Source organism: Panthera onca, chromosome B2 (genome assembly GCF_046562875.1).
Source record: "Panthera onca isolate mPanOnc1 chromosome B2, mPanOnc1 haplotype 2, whole genome shotgun sequence".
NCBI classification, from domain to species: Eukaryota; Metazoa; Chordata; class Mammalia; order Carnivora; family Felidae; genus Panthera; species Panthera onca.
Window position 1 is genome coordinate 104,624,612 of NC_138343.1, and position 19,750 is coordinate 104,644,361.

Sequence of the window (19,750 nt, forward strand, 5' to 3'; positions counted from 1 at the left end):
GAAGAATGCTGGCGCAATTTTGATTGGGATTGCATTGAATGTGTAGATAGCTTTGGGTAGTATTGACATTTTGACAATATTTATTCTTCCAATCCATGAGCAGGGAATGTCTTTCCATTTCTTTATATCTTCTTCAATTACCTACATAAGCTTTCTATAGTTTTCAGCATACAGATCTTGTACATCTTTGGTTAGAGTTATTCCTAGGTATTTTATGCTTCTTGGTGCAATTGTGAATGGGATCAGTTTCTTTATTTGTCTTTCTGTTGCTTCATTGTTAGTGTATAAGAATGCAACTGATTTCTGTACATTGATTTTGTATCCTGCAACTTTGCTGAATTCATGTATCAGTTCTAGCAGACTTTTGGTGGAGTCTATCGGATTTTCCATGTATAATATCATGTCATCTGCAAAAAGCAAAAGCTTGACTTCATCTTTGCCAATTTGGATGCCTTTGATTTCCTTTTGTTGTCTGATTGCAGATACTAGAACTTCCAACACTATGTTAAACAACAGCGGTGAGAGTGGGCATCCCTGTCGTGTTCCTGATCTCAGGGAAAAAGCTCTCAGTTTTTCCCCGTTGAGGATGATGTTAGCTGTGGGCTTTTCATAAATGGCTTTTATGATCTTTAAGTATGTTCCTTCTATCCCGACTTTCTCAAGGGTTTTTATTTAGAAACGATGCTGAATTTTGTCAAATGTTTTTTCTGCATCGATTGACAGGATCATATGGTTCTTACCTTTTCTTTTATTAATGTGATGTATCACGTTGATTGATTTGCGAATGTTGAACCAGCTCTGCATCCCAGGAATGAATCCCACTTGGTCATGGTGAATAATTCTTTTTATACGCTGTTGAATTCGATTTGCTAGTATCTTATTGAGAATTTTTGCATCCATATTCATCAGGGATATTGGCCTGTAGTTCTCTTTTTTTACTGGGTCTCTGTCTGGTTTAGGAATCAAAGTAATACTGGCTTCATAGAATGAGTCTGGAAGTTTTCCTTCCCTTTCTATTTCTTGGAATAGCTTGAGAAGAATAGGTATGATCTCTGCTTTAAACGTCTGGTAGAACTCCCCTGGGAAGCCATCTGGTCCTGGACTCTTATTTGTTGGGAGAGTTTTGATAACTGATTCAATTTCTTCACTGGTTATGGGTCTGTTCAAGCTTTCTATTTCCTCCTGATTGAGTTTTGGAACAGTGTGGGTGTTTAGAAATTTGTCCATTTCTTCCAGGTTGTCCAATTTGTTGGCATATAATTTTTCATAGTATTCCCTGATAATTGTTTGTATCTCTGAGGGATTGGTTGTAATCATTCCATTTTCATTCATGATTTTATCTATTTGGGTCATCTCCCTTTTCTTTTTGAGAAGCCTGGCTAGAGGTTTGTCAATTTTGTTAATTTTTCAAAAAACCAACTCTTGGTTTCGTTGATCTGCTCTACAGTTTTTTTAGATTCTATATTGTTTATTTCTGCTCTGATCTTTATGATTTCTCTTCTTCTGCTGGGTTTAGGCTGCCTTTGCTGTTCTGCTTCTATTTCCTTTAGGTGTGCTGTTAGATTTTGTATTTGGGATTTTTCTTGTTTCTTGAGATAGGCCTGGATTGCGATGTATTTTCCTCTCAGGACTGCCTTCACTGCATCCCAAAGCATTTGGATTGTTGTATTTTCATTTTCATTTGTTTCCATATATTTTTTAATTTCTTCTCTAATTGCCTGGTTGACCCATTCATTCTTTAGTAGGGTGTTCTTTAACCTCCATGCTTTTGGAGGTTTTCCAGACTTTTTCCTGTGGGTGATTTCAAGCTTCATCGCATTCTGGTCCGAAAGTATGCATGGTATGATCTCAATTCTTGTATACTTATGAAAGGCTGTTTTGTGACCCAGTATGTGATCTATCTTGGAGAATGTTCCATGTGCACTCGAGAAGAAAGTATATTCTGTTGCTTTGGGATGCAGAGTTCTAAATGTATCTGTCAAGTCCATCTGATCCAATGTGTCATTCAGGGCCCTTGTGTCTTTATTGACCATGTGTCTAGATGATCTATCCATTGTTGTAAGTGGGATATTAAAGTCCCCTGCAATGACCACATTCTTATCAATAAGGTTGCTTATGTTTATGAGTAATTGTTTTATATATCTGGGGGCTCCGGTATTCGGCGCATAGACATTTATAATTGTTAGCTCTTCCTGATGGATAGACCCTGTAATTATTAGATAATGCCCTTCTTCATCTCTTGTTACAGCCTTTAATTTAAAGTCTAGTTTGTCTGATATAAGTATGGCTACTCCAGCTTTCTTTTGGCTTCCAGTAGCATGATAAATAGTTCTCCATCCCCTCACTCTCAATCTAAAGGTGTCCTCAGATCTAAAATGAGTCTCTTGTAGAAAGCAAATAGATGGGTCTTGTTTTTTTATCCATTCTGATACCCTATGTCTTTTGGTTGGCGCATTTAATCCATTTAAATTCAGTGTTATTATAGAAAGATACGGGTTTAGAGTCATTGTGATGTCTGTATGATTTATGCTTGTAGTGATGTCTCTGGTACTTTGTCTTACAGGATCCCCCTTAGGATCTCTTGTAGGGCTGGTTTAGTGGTGACGAATTCCTTCAGTTTTTGTTTGTTTGGGAAGACCTTTATCTCTCCTTCTATTCTAAATGACAGCCTTGCTGGATACAGGATTCTCGGCTGCATATTTTTCCTGTTCAGCACATTAAAGATCTCGTGCCAATCCTTTCTGGCCTGCCAAGTTTCAAAAGAGAGATCAGTCACGAGTCTTATAGGTCTCCCTTTATATGTGAGGGCACGTTTACCCCTTGCTGCTTTCAGAATTTTCTCTTTATCCTTGTATTTTGCCCGTTTCACTCTGATATGTCATGCAGAAGATCGATTCGAGTTACGTCTGAAGGGAGTTCTCTGTGCCTCTTGGATTTCAATGCCTTTTTCCTTCCCCAGTTCAAGAAAGTTCTCAGCTATTATTTCTTCAAGTACCCCTTCAGCACCTTTCCCTCTCTCTTCCTCCTCTGGGATACCAATTATGCGTATATTATTTCTTTTTAGTGTATCACTTAGTTCTCTAATTTTCCCCTCATACTCCTAGATTTTTTTATCTCTCTTTCTCTCAGCTTCCTCTTTTTCCATAACTTTATCTTCTAGTTCACCTATTCTCTCCTCTGCCTCTTCAATCCGAGCTGTTGTCGTTTCCATTTTGTTTTGCATTTCGTTTAAAGCGCTTTTCAGCTCCTCGTGACTGTTCCTTAGTCCCTTGATCTCTGTAGCAAGAGATTCTCTGCTGTCCTCTATACTGTTTTCAAGCCCAGCGATTAGTTTTATGACTATTATTCTAAATTCACTTTCTGTTATATTATTTAAATCCTTTTTGATCAGTTCATTAGCTGTTGTTATTTCCTGGAGATTCTTCTGAGGGGAATTCTTCTGTTTGGTCATTTTGGATAGTCCCTGGAGTGGTGCGGGCCTGCAGGGCACTTCCCCTGTGGTGTAGTGTATAACTGGAGTTGGTGGGCGGAGCCCCAGTCAGCACTGATGTCTGCCCTCAGCCCACCGCTGGGGCCACAGGCAGACTGGTGTGTGCCTTCTCTTCCCCTCTCCTAGGGGCGGGATTCACTGTGGGGTGGCGTGGCCCGTCTGGGCTACTTGCACACTGCCAGGCTTGTGGTGCTGGGGATCTGGCATATTAGCTGGGGTGGGTAGGCAAGGTGCACGGGGGCAGGAGGGGCAGGCTTAGCTCGCTTCTCCTTAGGTGATCCACTTCAGGAGGGGCCCAGTGGCAGCGGTAGGGAGTCAGACCCGCTGCCAGAGGGGTGGCTCCGCAGAAGCAGAGTGTTGGGTATTTGTGCAGAGCAAGCAAGTTCCCTGGAAGGGACTGGTTCCCTTTGGGATTTTGGCTGGGGATGGGCGAGGGAGATGGTGCTGGCGAGTGCCTTTGTTCCCCACCAAATAGCTCTGTCGTCTCGGGGCTCAGCAACTCTCCCTCCCTTTGTCCTCCAGCCTTCCCGCTTTCCGAGCAGAGCTGTTAACTTATGACCTCCCAGATGCTAAGTCGCGCTTGCTGTCGGAACACACTCCGTCCATCCCCTCCGCTTTTACAAGCCAGACTCGGGGGCTCTGCTTGGCCGGCAGGCTGCTCCTCCGCCCCAGCTCCCTCCCACCAGTCCGTGCAGCGTGCACCGCCTCGCCGCCCTTCCTACCCTCTTCCGTGGGCCTCTCGTCTGCGCTTGGCTCCGGATACTCCATTCTGCTAGTCTTCTGGTGGTTTTCTGGGTTATTTAGGCAGGTGTTGGTGGAATCTAAGTGATCAGCAGGACGCGCAGTGAGCCCAGCGTCCTCCTACGCCGCCATCTTCCTCTCTACTTAGTCTTTTTTAATCTATTTGAGTTTTTTTTAAACATATACAATAACATTCTGAGATACTGTTCCTTCCTTCTTCCTTTCTTCCTCTAACCTTTGAGAAGTGAGGATTCCCGTGTATTCTCCCTCTGTAATTAATACCCCAGTTATAGTATCTAATCACATAACTTTAAATACAACGTATGTACAGTTGATTTCTCCCTTTAATTCTAGACTAATGTAAACTATTTACTATTTCCTATATTATATCCATAGAGATTTCAAATATCTCTATGGACTTTATTATCCAAATATGGAACTCAAATATCCAAATGGAATTTTGATTTTATCTTCAAAACACTCCTCTATTAATAACTTGTATCATTATCTACTTAACAGGGGTATGATCAAGTATGTGGCATAAGTTACTCAGCTATCCCATTGTGTAGATGTCACTTTTACATAAGTATATGGATTAATGAGAAGAAGCCATTCCCCAATCCAAAGCCAGAGACATGAAGAATCATAGCAAGGGAGTGAAAAGAACTTCTTCCTTCACATTTAGGAGGATTTCTTATTTCTTTATGGAAATATCAACGGCTGTTGATATTTATTTGATGTTATCCACCACTTTGGTAACATCAAGTAAATCCCCTGAGTGAAAGACTCTATTTCCAGTGCAGTGGGATCACTCAGGGCTGACATCTATTAGGTCATCTCCTAGCTTAAGCAGGCAATGTGCAGGGAGGTGGAAAATGAATAAAAGCTTTCCTATAATGAACCTGGAAGCTTCCTCTCTCAGGAACTAACAAACTATACACATGCCATTTCACAATGAAGATACAAGCCTTAGGTTTTATACAGAGCCCCTGAATATTCTGTACACATGCTGAATAAGCCATTTAATTGTGGGTTGGACAGATATTGATTATATTTTGTATTCTAACATCATTGGGTTGCTTAATTGTTTTATGAAATTATACCTTCTGATTGGTTATAATAAACAATTTTTAAAATGAATCCCATATTCTTTTGATACAGAAAATACTGAACTGGTGACTTCTGTCTGCCCAGTATTTGTGCTTTACACTGTGAAGGTATATAAATAAGAACGATGTAAACCATACACTGGGGCATCAGAAAAAACACACTCTAGGTGCACCAGGGTGGTTCAGTCAGTTGAGCATCTGACTCTTGATTTTGGCTCAGATCATGATCCAAGGGTCCTGGCATAGAGCCTCATGTTGGACTCTGCACTGAGTATGGAGGCTTCTTAAGATTCTCTCTCTCTCGGGGTTCCTGGGTGGTTCTGTTGGTTATGTGTCTGACTTTGGCTCAGGTCATGATCTTGTGGTTTGTGGGTTGGGACCCTGAGTCGGGCTCTGTGTTGACAGCTCAGAGTCTGGAACCTGTTTTGGATTCTGTGTCTCTCTCTCTCTCTGCCTCCCCCCTGCTCATGCTCTGTCTCTCTCAAAAATAAATAAACATTAAAAAATTAAAAATAACAGTTCTATTTTCCCCTCTCCTGCTTGTTGTCTCTCTCTCTCTCAAAACCAAATTAAAAACAAGAAAAACACACCAAAGTTTCTAAGATGATTGAAAACATTTTAGTAGGTTTTTCCTATTGCCATGATTTATAGCTAAAAGGCATTTTCACATATATTTGATTGTTGATGTAAGAACAAGAGAATATTGTCGCTCTCTGGGGGAGTTAAGAAGAGGTACCATGTGAGGTATGTCTTGAGGAGTAATTGATAGTCACTAGGCCAATTGTGAAGAGAGAGGCATTGCAGGGAATAAGGCAAAATACAAAAGAGAGCTGAATATATGCATGATATGATATGGTTAGGAGACTGAAGTTCAACTAACAGGCTTCATCCAATTGTAAGGTATTAGGGTAAAAATATAACAGAATGAAAGATTCAGAAATATTGAATACTTCCTTTCTTTGCAGATTATTTACATATACAGAAACCCTAAGGACGTTATGTGCTCATATTTCCACTTTTCAAAGAATGTGACATTACAAGTTACAAGTTCCTTTGAGGAATTTATGGAACAATTTCTAGAAGGAAAAGGTAACTAAAGTTTTATAAACTAAGTAATAAGTCTGGTGTCTTGTGGTGTTTTTAGACTTAGTGAATGGCAGAGGGAAAGAGGATGCTGAACAAGAGTTGCATGGGTCAGTAATCAACATATGAAGCTAGTTGGTAGGGTCACTTGGGTAACCAAGTTCAGCCACTGTTGCAAACACTGATCGTTCTCTCTCCCCTCAGGACAGTGTCAAGATTTCAGTCATACCACCAGAAAATATGTGCATCTAATATGAAAAGAATATTTCACTAGCACACAGATTTCTGTTCTAGCTAAGGGAGAAGCATCTCAGTTTAGATACTGGTTGGGAACTTTGCACTGCGTATTGCAGGGGGCACCTCCCAGCTTTTTGACAAAGTTCCGTTCTACATTCTTTTCTTTAAAAAGTACTTTTAAAAATATTTTTATTTGTTTTTTAATGAATCTCTACACCCAACTTTGAGCTCGAACTCACAACCCCGAGATCAAGCGTTGTATGCTCTATTCACTGGGCCAGCCAGGCAACCTCACATCGTTAGGATTGATTCTGAGGATGATGATCTGGAACAGCAGAGTTAACAGATTAGTCTGTAATGCACTGTGCCCAGCTGCAGTGACTCATCAGCAAGTCCTCATGTTCCACGCAGCAGGGAAATAGCTCCATGTGCCTTTGGAATCAGCGAGAGGAAGAAGCAGAGGATTCCTTCTTCTGTTCCCTTTTGGTTTTTCTTACCCCATGTTAAGGTGATTTCCTGTCTATATGAAATGCGCTTTTAAGAGACCAATTTCTCCTTGAGTCATGTAATTGTTTCGTGGTGGAAGCTGGATGGTTTTTCCACAACCAGGCGCGAGTGGAAATCTGAAATCTAGCAGCACATTTCCTTTTCCTTCTTTGTTACTGAGGCATCCTGCATCTTCTAATACTGTATCTTATTTTCAACGGGTTCAGCATATTTACCTAATTATGTATCTGTTCTCCCCACAGTGTTGGGAAGCCTTTGGTTTGACCACATCAAAGGTTGGTATGAGCACAAAAGCCTCTTCAACATTCAGTTCTTGATGTATGAGGAGATGAAGAAGGTGAGAAATGTGACATTAGTGACTTCTCTGAAGCTGTAAGTCATCCTGGCCGAATGAATATTAAGGTTCATGCTCAGAACATCCAAAGGACGATATCAAATTTGAGATCCCAGATACAGTGTACCAGGAGACGTTCTTCCAGTATCACTTCTAAGCTTTCTTTACCAGGTGTTCATTTCCAAAGCATACTGGAGCTTTCTTTTCAAAGATTGTCTCTGTGTGAGGAATTGTCTGTTGATGTATGTGGGCATGCATATCTTTGATTATTTTGAGCCAGGTTATTGGTCTCTCTTTCATGGATTGTTAAGTCTGTTTTCTGCACTATGTAATCTAGTAACATTCTACATGTTATGTTGCACCTCTTGGGAAATTTTAATCTTGTCTGCATTGTATATGGTTAAGCATTGCAAGAAAAATTAAATGAAAATGGCTGTGTGTGATTAGAAAGAATTCAGCTCCTGGACAGTCAAGTCCAAGTGGCTTAAAACAGAAGAAGTTCTACTGCTTATTGGCTGAATTCCAGAGGTAGGACATCCTGATGCTGGGTGTGGCAGCTCAGACATGTAGAGAATGTCCCTGCATTTTCTGTCTTTCCTTCATATCATATTTGGTGTGGTTATGATGTCTCCCCTCATACTAGAAGAATGGTTGTTGTAGCTCCAAAGTCATGTCCTTAGGTGATAGCATGCATGGGAGAAATAAAGGGAAATGGGAGAAAAAGGGCTTTCTGGACTTGCACTGTTTGCACCTTTTCTCCATGAGGAAAATCCCTCTCAGAAGTTTCTGTTTCATTTCCTCTTTCTGTTTCAATGCCAAAATGGTGTCATGTGACCACCCCAGACTAATGTCTTGTAGAGGACAATTGGATTGCCATGAGGGTCTTAGATTGATCAGGATCATTACTAGAATGGGCCTGGGCACTGCTGCCAGGACACCCCCCCCCCCCCCCCCCAGGGATCTCTTAGCGAGAAAGAAGACAAAGAGTTCAAAGGCAGGCAAGATGAAGGGCCGATGAATAGTTTTCACTAGTTTGGGTTCCAGCTGCTCCAATATCATGACAGCGAGACTAGACTGTCTTGTTGAGACCATATCTCCTACCAAATAAGAGATTCAAGTATCTGGCCAGCCTTGCAACCTTCCTCACAATATGGGCCATCCATTGCCTCCAACCTCATCTCCCATCTTTCTCACCCAAAGCCTGTCAGATATAGCTCCAGGGAAACTCAACTTCTAATACCCTATGACCTGATATCTCATACCTTCCATGCAACCACAGTGTTGCAGATATTCTTTCTTTTGTCTAGATTCCATACCTTTAGTTTGTCTACCTAGAAAACTCCTGTTTTTGCTTTAATCCCCAGAACAAATTTCTCATCTTTGTTGAAACTTTCTCTGAAATCTGTTACACAATTACTCTCGGCCCATAGGTCCTACTACTGAATTCCCAGCACTGATCCCCTGTTGTGCCTCTGATCACCGGCACCATCATGCAGGGCAGTGTTTGACACAATAGCTACTCCCCAAATACTTGCCAAGTTACCACAGATAAAATGAAATATGAGCGTTCCTAAAATTAACCCAAATGTGTTCTAAAACGGTGGACAAGTCAAAGTTTAATTTACCAAGAAAGATAAGCAAGTCACTGCTTATGGTCAGCTCTAGTTCTTTTTTTTCTTTTCTTCTAAAATTGTTTTATTTTTTCATTCAACATTATGTATGTTATCAAGTTTTGTATTGGCTTTTTCTTTTCTTTTCTTTTTAAATTTCCATCCTAGTTAGTTAGCATATTGTGCAATAATGATTTCAGGAGTAGATTCCAGTGATTCATCCCCTATGTATAACACCCAGTGCTCATCTCAGCTAGTACTTTCCTTAATGACCTTTGCCCATTTAGTCCATCCTCCACCAACACCCCTTACAGCAACCCTCTATTTACTCTCTATATTTAAGAGTCTCTTATGTTTTGTCACTTTCCTTGTTTTTATACTATCGTTGCTTCCCTTCCCTTGTGTTCGTCTGTTTTGTATCTTAAATTCCACATATGACTGAAGTCATACGATATTTGTCTTTCTCTGACTGACTAATTTTGCTTAGCATAATACCCTCTAGTCCGATCCACGTTGTTGCAAATGGCCAGATTTCATTCTTCTTGATTGCTGAGTAATGGTCTACTGTATACATATACCACATCTTCTTTATCCATTCATCTGCCAGTGGACATTTTGGCTCTTTCCATACTTTGGCTATTGTCAGTAGCGCTGCTATAAACATTGGGGTACATGTGCCCTTTCGAAACAGCACACCTGTATCCCTTGGATAAATACCTAGTCAACTCCATTTATCAAACCAGCCTTAGTACCTATGATATTTAGTTGTGACTCATGTGTAAGTCTTTCTTATAATGTGAATAATTTATCATACTGTGATTTATTATAGGATCTCAAAGGTTCTCTGTCAAAAGTCTGCAAGTTTTTGGGGAAAGAGCTGAGTGAGGAGGAAATGGATGCCATTGTGAGACAGGCCACATTTCAGAACATGAAATATGACCCACGGGCAAATTACAAGAATATAATAAAGACCCGATATGGGTTAGAAGCTAAAGGTCATTTCCTTTGCAAAGGTGAGGTTGAACAGTGAATGGCTGTCCTACACGATGGTATGAGTGGATTAAAATGTAGCTTCTCAGCTTCTTGGGTTACTTTTATAACATGGAGCTCTCATGGCCCAGTGCCCTTCTGTAGACAGATGATTTTCCATGATTTCCTCTTGGTGCTCTTCAAGAGACTATATATCATATGGTCCCTGAATGTATCTGATTAATAATCTAAAATCATAAGGCCTTCTCCATGGCCCCTAGAATTCCACCAAAGACTAGTACAATGTCTGCCACAAAAGGGATGTTCATTTACTGTTAGATTCTTTCCCCCCATTAACATGGGATGAGCACATGTGATGATGAGTTTAATGGTGGGTCTGTTGGCCATCACTGGCTGCTCTTCCATCTCTATTTTTTCCCAAACCTCCGCCAGGACTGATTTAACAACACACTTTTGCTGTTCTCTTGTATTGTGCATGACTATCATGTGTCCTCTACTACCAGAAACTTACGTCATAAAAATGTATGGAAATATCTCCATTAGGTCAATATCTCTTACGTCATCCTGAGTGAGTTTTTAAATGAATTGACTTTCATAAACTGATAAATTTGAACATGTTAGAATATTTTTATTATTTTATACAATCATTCTACTTCATACTTTGTGATATTCTAACAGTACATGGGACATCTATAATACAGAATTTTAGACATAAATTTTCTACTTAATCACAGGGTTCTATGCTTGCATGTATAGTCACAGTAAATATTTGGTTTGATTTCTCTACATGAGTATTTCCTTCACTAAATCTATTTATAGATCTTTATCCATTCAGCTCAACAATGTGAATCACTGGTAACTCGAAGCCAAACTGAGTCCCCTTCCTGTTACTCTCGGCATACCCTGTCATGTTGTAGATGTTATGACTCCTCTCAGCTGCCATTATCATTGTACTTGCAATTTTTTCTTTGAAAAAAGAAAATTTTCTGTTTATACATCTTTAACCCACCTGCAAATGAGACTGAAATGGCCAAGAAGACAAATAGCAGGAGCCAAATTTCCTTGTGGAAGCGAGGAACATTTTCTTATGTTTCTTCTGCCCAGACACGTACTTTTCTTTTACATCTTATGTAATGGAATGTCATTTGCCCTAGCTTTACCATTCCTGCACTATTTGTATTTTCAGTTTCATTAGTATTTCAGTCTGTTTCAGTTATTGGTTTACACTTCCATGTGCTTTTACAATCAGTGTTTCTTTTCTTTCTTCTTCTATCAGCCTCTTTTGTCATCACAACTCTGTGTCTAGAAGTTTAAGTAAGACTTTGGTAAACCTACAGTGAGTACAGATGGAATAATTATAGGTGAGCCATTCCAAACGGTATGAGCTTGGCTATATTTTAAAAATGTCTCTGAGCATCCATGTCCTCATCAGTAAATATTTGTCCAAGGAAATCTGATTTTGGGAATTTTTAAAGGACCTCTGTAAACTAACACTAGCCCATGCTAACCTGGAACAAAATAGTAAACAAGCTGCAGGAGTTTTCTCCTTTTCCCTGTGGCTGACAGCTGAGGAGTTGGGCTAATTACTTAAATTATAACCTAATTGCCATGATGAGTTTGTGTCCCCCTCGCTGGCCATAAGGTGGGAGAGGCAGGGCATGGTCATATGCAGGAGCAACTGGGGCCTCAGTGGGGAGGAAAATAAAAAACTAAAAACTGATGTTCCTCCCAACTCTAGGGCATCATGTTCCCTCATCCCAGAATCTTCACTGAGGCAATTTCTTTGCTTTTCCTCCCAGGTACCATTGGAGACTGGAAAAATCACATGACTGTTGAGCAGAATGAAAGGTTTGACAAGATTTTCCAAAGGAAAATGAAAGATTTTCCCTTGAAGTTCATCTGGGATATGAATGAAGAATAGAATTTTAAGCAATGCAAACTATTTTAAGAAAGCACTTTCAGAAATAAATATATTGAAGTGTATAATTTCATCTTTGACTACCATTGGCTCATTATTGACAAACCTCAGTGATTAATAAATATATATATGTGCCTTTATATCATTTTCTATCTGTGCCCTGTTTTCCATTTGCTGGAATTCCTCAGGTACTGATCAGGAGAGTATTTCTTTCTTTGATTTGGCATATGATTATGAAATGGTTTTTGTTTTATATTCAGAAATTCCAAAGCTCTTGAGCAAAAAGCAGGTCATAACAGGTGGTTGATTTGACATCTTAAAATAGATGATTCCTAATGTATGCAAAACTACTTATGGGCTTTCTTGATATTTAAGATTTTAATTTTTAGGTAATCAAAGAAGTCAACCTTTAATTTTATGGTTTCTAGGTTTTGTGTCTAACTTAGAATATTGCTACAACAAGTATTTTCATGTATTCATAAAGCTTATCCTTATTTAATCTGAATACTTAATATATGCTGTAAGACCAGTATCCTGTACTTTTCTAACAGATAGCCAATTGGCCCTAGGTCATTTATTTAATAGCCACCATTTTCCTAGTGATTGAAAGAGACATAATCTTGTTTTATACAAGTGTATGTACATGAGTTGACTTATGCAAAATGACATATTTTCTGATGATATACTTTTCTTTTTCATTACCATGTCATAATTTCTAACATAAGTTAATAAACTGTCATAAAGAGTAGTGTTGGAATTTTGCTAAGTATTACCCTACTCTTTTTGTTTTTAATATAATTTATTGTCAAATTGGCTAACATACAGCGTGTACCGTGTGCTCTTGGTTTTCGGAGTAGAATCCTGTGGTTCATTGCTTACATACAACACCCAGTGCTCATCCCAACAAGTGCCCTCCTCAATGCCCATCACCCATTTTCCCCTCTTCCCCACCCCCCCACCCATCAACCCTCAGTTTGTTCTCTGTATTTAATAGTCTCTGATGGTTTGCCTCCCTCCCTCTCTGTTTGTAACTATTTTTTCCCCTTCCTTTCCCCCACAGTCTTCTGTTACATTTCTCAAGTTCCACATATGAGTGAAAACATATGATATCTGTCTTTCTTGACTGACTTATTTCACTTAGTATAATACCTTCCAGTTCCATCCACATTGTTGCAAATGGCATGATTTCATTCTTTCTCATTGGCAAGTAGTATTCCATTGTATACATAAACCACATCTTCTTTATCCATTCATCAGTTGATGGACATTTAGGCTCTTTCCATAATTTGGCTATTATTGAAAGCACTGCTATAAACAGTGGGGTGCATATGCCCCTATGCATCAGCACTCCTGTATCTTTTGGATAAATTCCTAGTAGTGCTATTGCTGGGTCGTAGGGTAGTTCTATTTTTAATTTTTTGAGGAATCTCCACACTGTTTTCCAAACTGGCTGCACCAGTTTGCATTCCCACCAACAGTGCAAGAGTGTTTCCATTTCTTCTCATCCTCACCCGCATCTGTTGTTTCCTGAGTATTTTTTAATTTTCATTTATTTTTGAGACAGTGTGAGAGACAGAGTGCAAGCAGCGGAGGGGAGGGAGACACAGAATCTGAAATGGGCTCCAGGCTCTGAGCTGTCAGCCCAGAGCTGGACGCGGGCTCGAACTCACAAACCGTGAGATCATGACCTGAACTGAAGTCAGATGCTTAACTGACTGAGCTGCTCAGGTGCCCTCCTGAGTTGTTAATTTTAGCCACTCTGTCCAGTGTGAGGTGATATCTCAGTGTGGCTTTTATTTGTATTTCCCTGATGAGTGATGTTGAGCATCTTTTCATGTGGCCATTGGGCATCTGGATGTCTTCTTTGGAAAAATGTCTATTCATGTCTTCTGCCCATTTCTTCACTGGAGTATTTGTTTCTCAGGTGTTGACTTTGATAAATTCTTTATAGATTTTGGATACTAACCCTTTGTCCTATATGTCATTTGTGAATATCTTCTCCCATTCTGTCGGTTGCCTTTTAGTTTTGTTGATTGTTTCCTTTGCAGTGCAGAAGACTTTTATCTTGATGAGGTCCCAATAGTTCATTTTTGCTTTTAACTCCCTTGCCTTTGGAGATGTGTCAAGTAAGAAATTGCTGTGGCTGAGGTCAAGGAGGTTGTTGCCTGCTTTCTCCTCTAGGGTTTTGATGGTTTCCTGCCTCACATTCAGGTCTTTCGTCCATTTTGAGTTTATTTTTGTGAATGGTGTAAGAAAGTGGTCTAGTTTCATTCTTCTGCATGTTGCTGTCCAGTTCTCCCAGCACCATTTGTTAAAGAGACTGTCTTTTTTCCATTGGATGCTCTTTCCTGCTTTGTCAAAATGAGTCGTCCATACAGTTGTGGGTTCAATTCTGGAGTCTCTATTCTATTCCATTGGTCTATGTGTCTGTTTTTGTGCCAATACCACACTATGTTGATGATTACAGCTTTGTAGTAGAGGCTAAAGTCTGGGATTGTGATGCTTCCCTCTTTAATTTTCTTTTTCAATATTGTTTTGTCTATTTGGGGGTCTTTTGTGATTCCATACACAAGCATGGAATGTTTTACCATTTCTTTGTGTCTTCTTCAATTTTCTTCATAAGTTTTCTATAATTTTAAGCATACAGATCTTTTACATCTTTGGTTCGGCTTATTCTTAGCTATTTTATGGCTCTTGGTGCAATTGTAAATGGGATTAATTTCTTGATTTCTCTTTCTGTTGCTTCATTATTGGTGTATAGAAATGCTACCGATTTCTGTACATTGATTTTGTACCCTGCGACTTTGCTGAATTCATGTATTAGTTCTCGCACCTTTGGTGGAGTCTTTTGGGTTTTCTATGTAGAGGATCATGTCATCTGTGAAACTTGAAAGTTTGAATTCTTCTTTGCCAATTTTGATGCCTTTTATTTTGTTTTGTTGTCTGATTGCTGAGGCTAGGACTTCCAACACTATGTTAAACAACAGTGGTGAGAGTGGACATCCCTGCTGTGTTCCTGATCTCAGGGGGAAAGCTCTCAGTTTTTCCCCATTGCAGATGATATTAGCTGTGGGCTTTTCATATGGGGGTTTTATGATGTTAAAGTATGTTGTTTGTATCCCGACTTTCTTGAGAGTTTTTATTAAGACAGGATGCTGTATTTTGTCAAATGCTTTTTCTGCGTCTGTTGGCAGAATCATATGATTCTTATCCTTTCTTTTATTAATGTGATGTATCACATGGTTTGATTTGCAACTATTGAACCAGCCCTGCTGCCCAGGAATGAATCCCACTTGGTCATGGTGAATAATTCTTTTGATATGCTGTTGAATTAAATTTGCTAGAATCTTTTTGAGAATTTTTGCATACATGTTCATCAGGGATATTGGTCTGCAATTCTCCTTTGTTGTGGGGTCTCCGTCTGTTTTGGGAATCAAGGTAATGCTGGCCTCATAGAATGAGTCTGGAAGCTCTCCTTCTATTTGTATTTTTTTGGAACATCTTGAGAAGGATAGGTATTAACTCTGCTTTAAATGTCTTAGAATTTCCTTGGGAAGCCATCTGGCCCAGGACTCCTATTTGTTGGGAGATTTTTAATAACTAATTCAATTTCTTCACTAGTTATGGGTCTGTTCAAATTTTCTATTTCTTCCTGTTTGAGTTTTGGTAGTGTGTGGGTGTCTATGAATTTTTCCATTTCTTCCAGGTGGTCAAGTTGTTGATATATAAGTTTTCATGACATTCCCTGATAATTGTTTGTATTTCTGAGGGATTGGATGTGATAAGTCCATTTTCATTCATGATTTTATATATTTGGGTCGTCTCTCTTTTCTTTTTGAGAAGTCTGGTTAGGGGTTTATGAATTTTGCTTATTTTCTCAAAAAAAAAAAAAACACGCAGCTCTTAGTTTCATTGGTCTCATGCTTTTAAAAATTTTTTTTAAAATAAAAATTTTTTTTTGCATTCTATATTGTTTATTTCTGCTCTGGTCTTTATTATTTCTCTTCTTCTGTTGGCCTCTGGATTTCTTTTCTGTTCTGTTTCTAGTTCCTTTAGGTGTGCTGTTAGATTTTGTATTTGGAATTTTTCTTGTTTCTTGAGATAGGTCTGGACTGCAATGTATTTTCCTTTTAGGACTGCCTTTGCTGCATCCCAAAGGGTTTGGATTGTTTTATTTTCATTTTCATTTGTTCCCATATATTTTTAAATTTCTTCTCTAATTGCCTGGTTGACCCATTCATGTTCTTTAGGATGTTCTTTAACCTCCATGCTTTTGGAGGTGTTCCAGACTTTTTTCCTGTGGTTGACTTCAAGTTTCACAGCATTGTGATCTGAAAGTGTGCATGGTATAATCCCAATTCTTTTGTATTTATTGAGGGATGTTTTGTGACCCAGTATGTGACCTATCTTGGAGAATGTTCCTTGTGCACTTGTGAAGAATGTGTATTCTGCTGCTTTAGGCTGAAAAGCTCTGTATATATCTGTCAAGTCCATCTGGCCCAGTGTATCATTCAGGGCTATTGCTTCTTTACTGATTTTCTGCCCATATGATCTGTCCATCGGTGTAAGTGGAGTATTAAACTCCCCTGCAATTACCACATTCTTACCAATAAGATTAAGTATGTTTGTGATTGTTTTATACATTTGGTGCTCCCAATTTGGGTGAATAAATGTTTATAATTGATAACTCTTCTTGATGGATAGACCTCATAATTATGATATAATGCCCTTCTTCATCTGTTGATACAGCCTTTAATTTAAAATCTATTTTGCCTGTAATAAGTATGGACACTCCAGCTTTCTTTTGACTTCCAGTAGCATGATAGATGGTTCTCCATCCCCTCACTTTAAATCTAAAGATGTCCTCAGGTCTAAAATGGGTCTCTCGTAGACAGCAAATAGATGGGTCTTGTCTTTTTTTTAATCCTTTCTGATACACTATGTCTTTTGATTTGAGCCTTTAGTCCATTTACATTCAGTGTTAGTATTGAAAGATATGGATTTAGAGTCATTGTGTTATCTGTACATTTCATGCTTGTAGTGATGTCTCTGGTCCTTTGTGGTCTTTGCAACATTTCACTCAGAGTCTCCCTTAGGATCTCTTGTTGGGCTGGTTTAGTGATGATGAACTCCTTCAGTTTTTGTTTGTCTGGGAGAACCTTTATCTCTCCTTTTCTGAACGACAGGTTTGCTGGATACAGGATTCTTTGTTGCATATTTTTACTCTTCAGCACATTGAATATTTCTTGCAATTCTTTTCTGGCATGCCAAGTTTCAGTAGATAGGTTTGCTACTATCCTCATGTGTCTACCCTTGTAGGTTAAGCCTGTTTATCCCTAGCTGCTCTCAGAATTCTCTCTTAATCTTTGTATATTGCCAGTTCCACTATGATATGTCATGCAGAAGATCAATTCCTGTTACGTCTGAAGGGAGTTCTCTGTGCCTCCTGGATATCAATGTCCATTTCCTTCCCCAGATTGGGGAAGTTCTCAGCTATTATTTGTTCAAGTACACCTTTTGCCCCTTTCTCTCTCTCTTCTTCTAGAACTCTTATGATACGGATATTATGTTTCTTTGAATCACTTTGAACCCTTAATTCTCTAATTCTCCCTTCATGGTCGAGAATTTTTTATCTCTCTTTTTCTCAGCTCTATCTTTTTCCATAATTTTATCTTCTATTTCACTTATTCTACCCTCTGCCTCTTAAATCCTCATTGTCACTGCCTCTAGTTTATTTTTCACCTCATTTACAGCATTTTGTAATTCATCATGACTATTTTTTAGTTCCTTGGTCTCTGTAGCAGTAGATTCTCTGCTGTCTTCTATGCGTTTTCAAGCCCAGTGATTAATCTTATGACTATTATCCTAAATTCTTGTTCAATTATATTGTTTATATATGTTTTGAGGAATTCTTTAGCTGTAATTTCTTCCTGAAATTTTTTTTGAGGAGAATTCTTCTGTTTCATCATTTTGGCTGGTTTTCTGTCTGTTATGTGTTTCAAAACTTGTTATGGGTCTTGCACCTGTGAGCACTACTATCTTAAAGAGGGCTCATACACTTTCCAGAGCCTTGCCCTTCAGGAGATCTTTATTGGAGTGTGTTTCCTGCTCTCTGTTGTTGTGACTTTGTTTGCTTTATCTCCCTACTTGTAGTAATGTTTTGGACCCTCCACCAGGTGTGCTTTGATTTGTTTGTTGAAGTAGCACTGGGAAAGCAAGCAAACAAGCAAAATGCAAAAAAACAAAAACATACAAACAAAAACAAAAAACCAAAGACACAAATAAAAAAAAAAAAAACCCAGAACACCAGCTACAACAAAACAATGGGGTGGAGTGGAGTTGGTGTTGATGGAAGAGGCTTCATCCCATAGAAAGAGATAAATGACAGGATTGGGGAAAATAAAATAAAATAAAATTGACCAGGCAGAGAAACTGTACAGCTTAATCCAGAAAGAGAGAGGAAAATAAAGAAGGAGTTATAGAACAGGCGTAAAGGGGATAGATTAAATATGTCTGCTTAACAACCCAACAACCAGAATAACTAGACTGGAGGAGGGAAGAAATAAGAAAGAGAAAAGGAAGAAAAAAAATATATATAATAAAAATTGTCCAAGAATTAAATCAGGAAATACAAAACCACTGGGTGCCTTGGAACCGATGGCAGCACTCATCTGGCAAAGGGGCTGTCCGGTGGCTGTCAATCCCACTCTAGTAGATATGCAGTTACCAGGCGTGGAGAGGCGTTGTTTGCTGTAGGCTGGTCCTGCCTCCTTTGTGGGCTCACTATCCATTCCCTGAAGCCCCACCTTGTTGGTGATGGGGAGAGAAATGGTGACACCCTAGTCTTTCCTCTACAGGCTGGGTGTCCCAAACCACTCTGTTCAGGCCATCCTCACAGTGTTGCAGGCACTCATGAGGTGGTGTGTTCCATTCTCCCAACTCCCGTGCCTCCCTGGTGCTCGACTGGGATTTAAACCCCAATGTCTTAAAGGGTCCTGCTCTGTGCGCTAACCCCTCCCCTCTCCCCCCCGCCCCCCTCCCCCCCGGGGGAAGTGCCGCTCTGCGCCTCTCATATCTGGTCTCTGACTGGCAGGTGCAGGCAGTCTTTTTCCTGTCAATGGTTATATACCTTCTTCCCACAGCACTCCAGGGAGGGGATTGCTTTCTCCCACTGTGGACTGTGCCTCTGAACTAGTTACTGAGCCCGGGGCTGGCTCCCCTCCAACTCAGGTGCATGAAGAGAGCAGCTGACCCCAGTCCAGAGAAAGCCCTGCAGTTAGAGATCGGATCTTTCTCCATCCTGGTCTGTGGTTTTTCTCTTGTCCAGATACAGTCCTACACTTCCCCAGCCTGTCTTTCTCTTCCCTTTGTCTCTCTGCAGAAGGGGATTCCTCCCATCCATGCCTCGCGACCTGTTTTATCTCTCCCAGTTTGCAATCATGCACCTCTGGCCCACCAGGTTGTCCCCTTGGTCCCTGGAGATATCTCTGTCACTCTGCAGGCCGGACTCTTGGAATTCTAAGTCCTTTGGTCTCAACACTGCTGTGTCTGAGGGACAAGGGAACTTTGGGTCCCCCTACTTCTCCACCATTTCCCAAACAGGTTCAGTACTGCTTTACTCTTAAAACGTCATTTAAAAATGACATCAGCACTCAGGGAGTCTACCCATTCAGAAATAATGTACACTCACCATTTATTTGTGTTTTCTTTTGGATCGTTTGGTTAAGATAC

At 39.7% G+C, this 19,750-nt stretch overlaps 1 protein-coding gene across 1 annotated transcript in view; it reads left to right on the plus strand.

Moving 5' to 3' along the window:
- LOC132668005 (amine sulfotransferase-like) overlaps window positions 1-12,744 on the plus strand; it is a 38,666-nt gene extending 25,922 nt beyond the window's left edge. Inside the window, exons 3-6 of the mRNA XM_078447244.2 lie at window positions 6,306-6,429; window positions 7,410-7,504; window positions 9,941-10,124; window positions 11,901-12,744. Of these exons, the coding sequence (XP_078303370.2) occupies window positions 6,306-6,429; window positions 7,410-7,504; window positions 9,941-10,124; window positions 11,901-12,022 (525 nt within the window). The 3' untranslated portion in view covers window positions 12,023-12,744. The remainder of the gene's footprint in view (window positions 1-6,305; window positions 6,430-7,409; window positions 7,505-9,940; window positions 10,125-11,900) is intronic.
- Window positions 12,745-19,750: the final 7,006 nt, after the last annotated feature.